The 12,038-nt window shown below is 36.5% G+C and overlaps 2 protein-coding genes across 3 annotated transcripts in view; both read right to left on the minus strand.

Moving 5' to 3' along the window:
* Positions 1–3,990, minus strand: part of LOC107690293 (probable ATP-dependent RNA helicase DHX58) — a 9,361-nt gene extending 5,371 nt beyond the window's left edge. The window contains exons 1-4 of the mRNA XM_016488589.1: positions 3,804–3,990; positions 2,848–3,021; positions 2,538–2,742; positions 1,623–1,813 (exon numbers count right to left, since the gene is read on the minus strand). Of these exons, the coding sequence (XP_016344075.1) occupies positions 1,623–1,813; positions 2,538–2,742; positions 2,848–3,021 (570 nt within the window). The 5' untranslated portion in view covers positions 3,804–3,990. The remainder of the gene's footprint in view (positions 1–1,622; positions 1,814–2,537; positions 2,743–2,847; positions 3,022–3,803) is intronic.
* Positions 3,991–4,971: 981 nt separating this feature from the next.
* LOC107690294 (histone acetyltransferase KAT2A-like) overlaps positions 4,972–12,038 on the minus strand; it is a 15,894-nt gene continuing 8,827 nt past the window's right edge. The window contains exons 8-18 of one of the 2 annotated variants that reach the window (XM_016488591.1): positions 10,532–10,636; positions 10,252–10,388; positions 9,614–9,822; positions 9,351–9,477; positions 8,071–8,181; positions 7,836–7,979; positions 7,481–7,595; positions 7,353–7,386; positions 6,712–6,775; positions 6,534–6,618; positions 4,972–6,361 (exon numbers count right to left, since the gene is read on the minus strand). In XM_016488591.1, the coding sequence (XP_016344077.1) occupies positions 6,168–6,361; positions 6,534–6,618; positions 6,712–6,775; positions 7,353–7,386; positions 7,481–7,595; positions 7,836–7,979; positions 8,071–8,181; positions 9,351–9,477; positions 9,614–9,822; positions 10,252–10,388; positions 10,532–10,636 (1,325 nt within the window). In that variant the 3' untranslated portion in view covers positions 4,972–6,167. Of the gene's footprint in view, positions 6,362–6,533; positions 6,619–6,711; positions 6,776–7,352; positions 7,390–7,480; positions 7,596–7,835; positions 7,980–8,070; positions 8,182–9,350; positions 9,478–9,613; positions 9,823–10,251; positions 10,389–10,531; positions 10,637–12,038 lie in introns of both variants that reach the window. The other variant, XM_016488590.1, reaches the window with a different exon arrangement.

Genomic DNA, 12,038 nt, shown 5'->3' on the forward strand with positions numbered 1-12,038 from the left:
TGTCACATGGATTATTTTACCGATCTCCTTGCTACGTTTCTGGACCTTGATCGTGGTAATTGCATTGCTGTCTATGGGAGGGTCAGAGAGCTCTCAGAACTCATCAAAAAGATCTTAATTTGTGTTCAGAAGATGAACAGAGGTCTTACGGGTTTAGAACGACATGAGGGCAATGTTCCCTCTAAGCTGTGCGTGAGCTGCCGCGCAGAAGAAATAATGTGCCGCGCACACGCAAAAATGAGTTGGGAAAGCCATTTGATTGTATTCTAGTAAAAACAAAATAATTGCAATGCTCGGGCAAATTGCTATAGAGTTGGTGTCACTATAGAGTTAAAACCAGTGAATGCAGTTTACAGGTTTCATAGAAAGAATTATGTGCGCCAAATGAGTCACTGTAGAAATCAAATACTTTAATGGTTGCGGACTAAATAGCTCAACACAAGAACCAACGCAAACGCAATGACATGTGAAATAAAACATCGTGTTGTAAAGAAGAGTGGTGGAAATAGTGGATGGGCACAGAACGGTAAAAAACACATTTGTCCGGTAAAAAAAAACGGTAAAAAACACAAAAGACATTTACAGTCACACACAGGTGTATTGTGCAAACTGTACTTCATAGGGATGTTTAGATTATTTTTTTTTATTGTGCTGTTTTGATTCTTTGATTAGGCTAACAAAAAGTTAAAAAAAAACAGCATTTATTAAAATAGAAATCTTTTCTAGCAATATAAGTCTTTACTATCACTTTTTATCCATTTAACACATCCTTGCTGAATAAAAGTATTAATTAAAAAAAAAAAAAAATTTACTGACCCCAAACTTTTGAATAGTATAGTGTATATTGTAACACAAAATTTCTATTTTTAATAAACACTGTTCTTTTTAACTTGTTATTTATCAAAGAATCCTGTAAAATATCACCGGTCCCAAAAAATATTAAGCAGCACAACTGTTTCCAACACTGATTATAAATTAGCATATTAGAATGATTTCTGAAGGATCATGTGACACTGAAAATTCAGCTTTCCTTTATATGAATAAATTAAATTTTAAGGTATATTAAAATAGAAAACTTTTATTTTAAATTGCAATAATATTTCACAATATTATTTTGTGAAATAATATTCAGTATTTTTTATCAAATAGATACAGCCTTGATGAGCCTAAGAAACTTCTTTTAAAAATGTACTGATCCCAAACTTTTGAACGGCAGTGTATTATACTGTAAAAATATTTTCTCAGGTAACCTAAAATGTACATCATTTAGTTACATCAAGGGTCAAATCAAATATAAATAGCACATTAAAGTTAAAAGTTATACACTTTTTTGTGTTGCGCTGTACAGGTCTGGTATAAAGAATGTTTTTGCTCAGGTGGCCGAAATGTCCGCCAAACAGAGAAAAGTTTTGCTCAGCAAGAAAAAAAATTAGAGGTAACATTGCATGAGGGTGAGTAATTAATGACAGAATTTTCATTTTTGGGTGAATCTTTTGGGTTAAATCTTTGTTGTGAAAGTGGAAAACATGACTTGAATTGAATTTCAGTTCTTGCATGATTTTTTTTTTATTGTGTTTTTTTTAGCTTTATTGCCATGTCCTAATGTGTACATTTAAACACACCTGCAGTACATGTTCAACAGCTTTATCCAGTTGCCTATTTCCTCCTGTACCAGGTGATGCTGTGAGACCCAAAATCTGAGGAAGATTCCCTTCTTTTCTCACTTTCTTTTCAACATAGCGGCCCATTATCTTATTATAGACGCTCTCCTTTTGTGTATGGTGACATTCGTCTATTACCAGCAGGGTAAAGTCTGAAAAGAGACAAATGAAGGGTACTGTTAATACTTAATACGTCATCATGTTTTCGACCCAAAACTTTCACAAAATCAATTAAATCAAGTAGTCAGTGAATGGAAGTGCTTAGTCTTCAAAATATTTTCTACCTTAAAAGATCCTATTAAATATTGAGCTGTTTTATTTTTAATCCTTTTCCGTAAGGTTTTCAACCCAAAAAATGGTTGATCATGATTTGTGTGATTTTGTAATTTTACAGCAATTAACATTAACATCAAAATTAAAAATACAAAATATTTGTGTATAACAAAAACATAAATAAACTATCCCAGAATGTGTCAAAGAGTTGCAGATTTAGCCTGAATTAGGCTGTCACTTAGTAGGTGCTACGTGGTTAGTAGATACTGATAAACTTATATTTTTGGGTTAATATTTAAAAATAGTGAATAATAGTTCAAATGAGATCATCAAAATGTTTTTACATATTGGTTTGCATTCCAATTCAACAGGTTATTGTGGTTATAATTGTTAAATACAATTAAGAAGGTGCATGTATGTGCAATAGCAAAGTCTTATAATAGTTCTCACAACAATAAAACATGGGAATTGTTCCTCTAATATTTGAAAAAAGCCAACCAAAGTGTACCGTATTCATGGAGTCAAGTTTACATTCATGCACTATGTGTAAAACTGTTGTAAGGCATTATGTATCATGGCGTGTCATGCAGAATCATCTGTTACCAGTCAGCTCCACGTGTTTTTCTTCCTCAATGTTGATCAGGGCGTTCTCCAAGATCTGAGCCGTGCAGATGACCAGGTCTGAGGCCTTGACTAGACACCCAAACAAGTCTTTCTCATTACTGTCCCCACTGATGGCTGTTATCTTGTATGTACTCCCAAGATTAGGCTTGAATTCTTTTGCAAAGTGCTGGTCTACCAGATGCACCTGAGAACAATTGACAATGGATATGAATATTCTGTGTAAATCTAAATACAACAAGAGTAATAAAAAAGTTACAAAGGTAGTGATAAAGCACTAATCTGGCTTTACCTTGTTGACGAGCACTGCCACTTTGGCATTGGCTGTGGTCTCCAGGTGTTTCTTAGTGACATAAACCGCAGCACGGGTTTTTCCTCCACCGGTGGGCAGCCAGATGATGCTGTTCTCCCCTCTGAGTGCTGCCTGCACCACCTCCTCCTGGTACGGTCTAAGATTGCAGTCCATCTACACTCAAACAGTCAGAAGAAGGTACAATAAAGACAGCTATTTACATGGTCAAAAATGATCAGTATTCATGAAACACATCAGTTTTGTCACCACACATACTAAAATGGTTTGACTGAAATGACTGACACATTTCCTAAAGCTTCAGGCACAGATCATTACAGATTAACCAGTGTAGTGTGATAATGAATAAACTGATCCAGTGCCATTCAGAAGATACAGTAACAGGCAAAATAAGAATTGTGCAAACCAGAGAGAATGTTTTAGTTATCTTTTCTCAACTATCATAATTTTCTTATAAGCATTTAAGGTGAAATGTTAGTAGTTTCACCATTAATCTCTGTTAAAGGGCGAGTTCGCTCATAAAGTGACAATTTTGTCGTCATTTACTCACTCTCAGGTTGTTCCAATTACAAACCTGTGAGTTTCTTTCTTCTGTTGAACACAAAAGAAGACATTTTAAAGAATGTTGGTAACCACACAGTTGCTGGTAGCCATTGACTTACATATTAAGGAAAAAATAATATGGAAGTCAATGGCTGCCAGCAAATGTTTGGTTACCAACATTCTTTAAAATATCTTTTGTGTTCAACAGAACAAAGAAATTGATACGGGATTGGAACAACATGAGGGTGAGTATATAATGACGATCTTAAAACGAATATTCAATGCTAAAAATATCAAAGCTACTACTTTGCTTACGGTTTTGCATTGAAAGACTATAAAGGACCATAAACTACGATTAAATAACTGTATCTGCACAGGTCAGTATTTTCACTCACCTGTGCTGCTGTCACTGTAGTGGTGAGGGGTCTCTGTGTTTCTTTCTATCTGGTCTTCAAACCCGTCCCTTTATTATCCTGCTGAGCAGAAAAACGAAACCGAAAACAGAGAAAGGGCCCGGCAGGAGGAGATGAATGACATACAACAAAATAGGGGCCAAATTCAATGACAGCAGGCATCCATGGACTGTTAGTATAATAAAAATTTAAAAAATTTTAAACTTTTTTTTTTTGTCAATTGTTATCAGAGATTTGTTTGTTTTTTATTGTTTTTCTGCGCCCCTTGGTACAGCAATGATGTGGACTGAAACAGATTTTGATTCGTAAATGTGGAGAGCAGTAGCTGCAACGAGGGCAGAAGAAAGTAATAGAGAGACCTTGATGGGGCCCCATTTGGCAGTTGGTGATTTTAGGAAATCAAAACTGAACGAACTGCCTTTGTCATCTGCCTGTTAGTCATGCTCTGATCAAAACAAACACAATATGGAAACAGACAGTATTCAAAAAAAAAAAAAAGAAAGAACATATTTACATCTACATTATATTTATTTACATTACATATATAAACACACACACATATATATACATACACATACACACACACACCATATATATATATATATATATATACACACACACACACACACACACACACACAAACACATATACATATATATATATACACACACACACACAAACATATATATATATATATATACACATACACACACATATATACATATACACACACACACCATATATACTGTGTATATATATATATATATATATATACAGTGGGTACGGAAAGTGTGTGTGTATATGTATATATGTGTGTGTATGTGTATATATATATATATATATGTTTGAACACACACACACATACATATAAGAAGCTTGGTGATGCAGCAGGATAACGACCCTAAGCATCAAAGTAGATCTACTACAGAATGGTTTCAGAAGCATAAAATCCATCTTTTCGAGTGGCCCAAGCATGCCCAGACCTCAACCGAATTGATACAGTGGAATGAGCTCAAGAGAACCATTCACACCAGACGTCTTAAGAATATGGGTGAGCTGAAGCAGTTCTGTAAGGAAGAATGGTCCAAAATTACTCAAACTTTAAAAAAAATTGTTTATTAAAAAAAAAAAAAAAAAAATCATAGTACATAGAACCGTAGCAATTTACATGCATCTTCCAAATGTAACCATGGCCAACCGCTTTCTAGCACACCCATCTGTCCTCTTCGTGAGGGCCATCAGTGTCCCACAGTAAAACAAAAAATAAAGAACCCTGATAATACATCAACATTGCAGCAGTTCATCAAAGTCATGATTCAAGTAAATGCCCATTACAAAAGACTGAGAAATAAACCAGCTGTCCTGTTACATGTGTGTGAACGGTAAACTAGCAAAGAACATGCGCAAAGAACATTCAGAGAAAACACATACATATTTGAAAATACAGGTTTGTGCAGTTGTCCATTACGAGTACTTTAGGTTGTAGCAGACAAAACTGTTTTGCAGTTATGACTGAAATGGAAATAGTTGTTCCTGGTCCCAAATGGGTGTAAAAATCAGGCTGCAAAAACTGTGAATGGTTACGCCCGGGGTCATGACACGCTGAAAGCTTTTGAAGAAGACAAATATTGGTTTGCAAACAGAGATAAGCACTTCACAACGACACTGACAAAGCCAAGCGGACAGCAGTAATTTCCCAGGAGGACAAAAACAAGGACTATTGTTACTTGAAGTGATCTGTCAAGGAATGAACCGTCTTTTCTTCAATAAAAACCATTGATGGAACTCAAAACAAGAAGAGAAAAAAAAAATTCCCTTATATTTTCAGATTTATACTGAATAGGCACGTCCTGTATATGACTAACCGGCTGTATCGAACAGCTTTGGCAGAGAATGGTGGCACCGCAGTGACATCATCACTAGAGGCCAAACATTGTCCGTCTTTGGCTGCAGCATCTCGGGTCAGTAAATGTCGCAGGATAAGACTTTGTTACACAACCACATGTTTGTGTACAGTATGTAGAGCAACAGCTTGCGCTGTTCGGGAGTCATTCATTTAATGGCGCATGGGACAGAAAAACAGAATTGCTAATAATGACTTCTGCCTAAGCTAACGCCCACATCGATCACACTTTCAGTTTTCATTTTCCCTTAATACACTGGCACAGCAGAGTCACACACACCAATATAACCTTGAGTTTTATAACTATACTGTATAAAGAAGAAAAAAGTAACAGAACGCAGCAACTTTTGACAAGTTTGCATGTCATTCATCCAAATTAAACGTGTATGTGATCACACTCTCTATAGTAACTAACTGGTCCCTTGTCCTAGGCTAGATGCCCATTACTTGTCAATGAGCCCGGCCTCTTTCAGTTTGAAGTAGAAAAACTTCTCCAGTGTGTTGGCACACTTGCAGTACTCGCTGTCTGGAGGGTTGTACTCTCGGCAGTTTGTGATCACTCTCTGCAGGTCGGCGATAAACAGCTTTTTTGTCACATAATACCGGTTCTTCAGACGCTCTGTCATCGTTTTCAAGTCTGAGTAGGAGGAGAGGTTTATTCAATTGGATGCAATCTGCTGTTGTTCAAACTGTATAGACTTTTACTGATAAATATTGGCAGTCTAGCTCGCTCGACTAGTTCAATAGCGGCTCTTCAGAATAAATAAATAAATCTCATTACTGTATACGCAGATGATATTAGTACCCACCAATGGGGAAGCGGATGACCTCATAATAGTCTGGAGCTTCGGATTTCTTCACTGGCTCCATGAAAGGCCAGGCGTCTGGATGTGTCTGTTCACACACAGATGAGACGGTGAGAATATACCCAAATATTACACAGTTAATGTGCTAAAATGAATGTGTGATTGACAACAGGCCTCTTACTTTAATCTGTGCGAGTAGATTCTTTAGCATGTTGTAGAGCAGATCTGGATCTTTCAGCTCTTTACTGCAGAGATAAAATAAGAGAGGATATACAAATAACACGCATTAAACCCCAAAAGCAAGTAAAATAGCTGCTAACTTAATTAGGAATTGCAACATAATCCTGCTGTTTTGCTAAGACTGGCTCATCTTATACATCACACACAAAGTGACCAAAAATTTTATATATATACATATACTCTATATATATAAACAAATAACAGTTTTCTATTGTGATTTATTTACATTTATTCCTGTTATGGCAAAGCTGAATTTTCAGCATCATTACTTCAGTCAGTGTCAGAAATAATTTTAATATGCTGATCTGCTGCTCGAGAAACATTATATTTTCATATTATTATCAAAGAAGAGCATTTATTTTAAATAGTAAAGACATTAATATTACAAAAGATTTCTGTCAATTTAATGCTTTCTTGCTGAATAAAAGCATTAAAGTCTTAAAAATTCTTTCTGAGCCCAATCTTTTGAAGTGTACACATGCTATCGCTGTAAAACCGTAAGATGCAGTTCCACAATGATCTAATACAGAGAGACAGATGGTCCAAGATTTCAGAATAAATATGCATAAATTCTCCTCTGACCTCTTCTCCTTGGCACTAGGTTTCCAACCAGTCTCTCCTCGTGAAAAAAGGAAGGGAGAGAGTGTGTGAGAATGGAAGAATTTTGTATGTGCATCATAGCTGCTATTTAGACTCGAGTGCACACTTACTGATGCCTGGTATACTCTCCACAGGAATCTGCCGCACTCCCTCTTTGAAGCAGGTGAGACCTGGATACACTTTCCTGATCTGATTCTGTTTCCTCTCAATCAGTTTCTTGATGATCTACAGCAGACGACAACAAACCCACAGTCATATAACATTAGCCTGGCTGTCTTGCCCTTCTCTTCGATCTGCAGACAAATTGACCAAAGGTTAATGTGTTCAGCCAATTTGGGATATTTTGAGATATATCAAAAAAGTGGGGAAAAAAACCCCTCCAAAAACATACACCATGTAATACCACTGGATAAACCAGTACAATGTATTCCTCTCCAGCAGCAGGGTAAATCTGTGCACTCTCACCTCTTTCTGCCTCTTTATAATGTGTGAGAGTTCGGTGTAGGGTATTCTGGGATTAAGCTCGCACTCCATTAGCGTGGCTCCCTCATAGTCTTTGATGTAGCCAAGGTATCGGCTCTTCGGCACTTTGATGTCTTTGGAGAACCCCTACCGACAGAACGAGGGTTCAACAGGTGAAGCTGCACAGTGGAAAAATAGAAAATGTAAAACGTCCGTATGCGAGTGGCTGGAGCTGTACCTGTTTCTTGAAGTAGCCGATGGCGTATTCGTCAGCATAGGTGAGGAAATAAAGAATGCCGTGCTTGATATGGTACTCCTTAAGATGATTCATCAAGTGTGTGCCGTAGCCCTAAACATGCACACATACACACAAAATTATCAAAATAAATCAAGTGAAAGACATCGATTCATACATGCCATGCAGCGTTGGGGAGTAAGTAGTCACATGTAACGGAATTACGTGATTTAGTTACAAAATAAACGCAACTGTAATCTGTTACAGTTACTGAGAAAATGTGTTATTAAATTACAGTTACTTATGAAAATGTTAACGATTACAAAGGGGGTTACATCTGAATATTCTCTCAAACACACACACACACACACACACTTGATTTCTTTCCCAAATTGCACTGACTGCTTTAAAATATGAGACAGCAATGTTTCAGGGGTTTAGGACACAGAATAGGACACATGCTTATTTATTAACTCTTTTTATTTCCTATTTGGGTTTATGTTTATTTTTTAAGATTAACTGTTTTTTTTTCCAAAGCATTGTTAGATGCCAGTGTTTTCTGTGCAAAGATTTGATCTCAAAAACATTATATTAGCTATATATTGTTATGATTTTAAAACTGTATTTAACCTAAATGATCTCTAAAGTCTGCTAAAGTCTGATTTTGTGGTGGCTGTACTTTAAAATTCAATTATTTTAATCTTAATTTAAGCGATGAAGGATTTTGAAAGTCTGACAGTAATCAGTGTTGAGTACTACTGTAAGGTTAACTCTGCCTGCTTTAAATGTTTGAAAATGAGTAACAGTTGGAAACATTCATCAGTTACAAATAAAGTAATTGAAATAGTTACACTACTTGTTATATTTTAAGTAGGGTAACTTGTAATCTGTAACCTATTGCATTTCCGAAGTAACCTTCCCAACACTGATGCCATGCCACATAACAAAAGGGTTATTTAGATGCATATTAATATAACAATTTCTGTGATTAATGTGGACTGGATTTTTAAAATAAATACAGAATTAATGCTTTTTTTTTTTTTTTTTGCTTCCAGAGGCTGTTTTTATTAGTCCATGTAAAATGAAATGAGCAAACTTACTGCAATGCATTCTGAGATTGCCTCATTTTTAAATCACAATTCACTATGGAATTGATTAAGTTATAAAAACTGTATGTTCTTCAATAAAAACAAGACTTCCCCCTTGGAGGTTTGCTAAGGCCCCCTGGTTGAGAACCACTGTCTTTTAGAGTAATTTAGCTTCCATCAAGTGTGTCTACATACCTTGACCTGCTCGTTTGAGGTGACCGCACAGAAGACGATCTCTGTGAATCCCTGAGTGGGGAACATCCTGAAGCAGATCCCTCCAATCACACGGCCATCTTTAATCAGAGCCAACGTCTTGTGCTTCCTGAGGTCACACAGAGGACTCAGAGTCAAAAGAGGCTGAGGGGAGGCTAACAAGACATAAACCCTGACAGCTAAAGGTTGAGGAAAGTAGCGGGAGCTCTGGAAAAAGGAACTTACAAGTAAGGATGTGGACTTACGGGTCAAACACAAGACGTGTGATGTACTCTTTGGGCATGCGGGGAAGTTGATGGGAGAAAACATTTTGCAAGCCCACGAGCCACATTAGAATCTTCTTATTGGACTTCTGAGAGAGAGAGTTACCAATGACATGGAACTCAATGATGCCTCTCCTCTCCTCCAGACGAGCCGTCTCGTCACGAGCTGCGTTTGCTGACAACAGGCTAGTCTGGGAAACCAGCAAACAAATCACCATTCATGAAACTAGAAGATTATTAAGTGTATAATCACAAAATACAGGACGTTCTAATGCAGAATGGAAGAACCTCATGCTATATTTAAGGAATGGTTGACCCAAAAATTAAAATTTCGTGAAAATTTCCTCAAGCCATCCAAGATGTAGATGAGTTTGTTTCTTTATCAGAAAAGATTTGGAGAAATATATCATTACATCACTTGCTCACCAATGGATCCTCCGCAGTGAACGGATGCCGTCAGAATGAAGGATCCATTGGTGAGCAAGTGATGTAATGATATATTTCTCCAAATCTTTTCTGATGAAGAAACCACCTCTTCTACATCTTAAATGTTCATCAGATTTTCATTTTCGGGTGAACTATACTTATAAAGCTATCATAAGGGTGTGATGAACTCTGACCTCTGGCCCCAGCATGGCAGCGGGGTCTGTAATGGTCTTCATGACTTCACTGACCAGTTCCATGGGGATGTCACCCATAACTCGGATCCGCTTGGCATCCTCCAGAGTCAGTGCCTCAGGAAGCTTTCGCTTCTCTCCTGAGACAGTGTATCACAATGATTGCCATGATCTTTCACATCATTCACAAGTCTGATGCATATATGATTGTGTACTCAAATTAAATGCCAATGTACAGAGTTCACAGTGCAAAATAAATAAATCTGCAACTGGATCTTCTTACCAGTTACTGGTTCAGAAGAAGCTACGTCCAAACCTGTAACACCCAGAGCAGAACCACTGCTGCCTTTACTAAGCGGAGAGCCAGACACCGAGACTGGACTAAGCACTAGAACAGAATAGAACAAAAAAGGGTTTGAAGCAACATAGTCCAAAAATAATGCTAGGTCTCTATGTTGGTGATCGCACAGGAAGATGAATAATGGTGTTCTGTTAGCACTATTTTTTTTTTTTAAGTATGCTGAATATGTGCTATGAGAATTGTTTTAAAGGGTTACTCCACCCCAAAATAAAATTTTGTCATTAATCACTTACCCTCATGTCGTTCCAAACCCGTAAAAGCTTTGTTCGTCTTCGGAACACAATTTAAGATATTTTGTTTTTTTTTCTTCAGTAATTTATCAAAATATTTAAAAAGGTTTGCTGCATGGTTAAAATACGCTACGCGTATAAAAATTTGTTGTGTTTTTAGAGAGAAAAAAAAAACATAAGTCGCGTATTAGTCACATTTTATTCTTTCATTCAGAAATAGGCCAATGCCTACGCTAAATGTTTACAAACATTATAATAAACACTGTAAACATAGCTAGGCTATTTTAGTTCCCCTCACTCCACAACAAATCCTTTCAATTAACAGTATTTAGAAAAGAACAAGAATTAAAAATATAAGAAGCTATAGCAATATAAACGACAAGCTAAAACGAGTTCATTTAGGCTAAAACGAAACTGAAACCAACGTTGGGTCTCTCATTCCACACAAAATCTAATGTTTCCGTATTCGCAATGTATTTGAATGCCAAATTATTATTTATTATGTACTTCACTCGCATTACAATATCCACGTAAAACAAAATGGTTTGCATAACATCACGGCGGTACGGTGATAACACTTAACGGCACAGATTTTACTACAGATTTAAACTGAGCAGTGTGTTTTTTTTTCTCCATATGTTTGACTGACTATTTTATTATGATAATGAACAGGCAGCATTGTCAAGGCAGCAATGCTTAACTGTGTGCGCAATCACTTGAATTTTTTCCTTCTAACAGTGGAAGAAACTACTACTTTTAGTCCTAAAGATAATCGGAATTGTAAAATGTTTGCCTTTATTTGTGTACGTACATTCACAATAAAAACAAATCTTTGTGCTTTTGTAAAATAAGCCTAAAGAAAAATAGGATGCCGCTTTCTGCCTTTAACAGGTCACAGACACTTATCCTTTCTAATTTAATTCAGTTCTAATTTAACTAATTTAAATCGGTTAACAGTTAACAATCGGTAAACGAGCGTTGGTTGTCGGTTAGGAAAAATAACTGAAATAACTGAAACTAGACTGTCCCAATGACTGCTGAGTAAATAACACTGTCAAGGTCCAGAAAAGTATGAAAGACATCCTCAAAATAGTCCATCTGCCATCAGTGGTTCAATCTGAATTTTGTGAAGCGACGAGAATACTTTTTGTATGCAAAGAAAACAAAAATAACGACTTTATTCAACAATTCGTCTCCTC

This window comes from Sinocyclocheilus anshuiensis, unplaced genomic scaffold, assembly GCF_001515605.1.
Source record: "Sinocyclocheilus anshuiensis isolate Anshui unplaced genomic scaffold, SAMN03320099.WGS_v1.1 scaffold461, whole genome shotgun sequence".
Taxonomy (NCBI): domain Eukaryota; kingdom Metazoa; phylum Chordata; class Actinopteri; order Cypriniformes; family Cyprinidae; genus Sinocyclocheilus; species Sinocyclocheilus anshuiensis.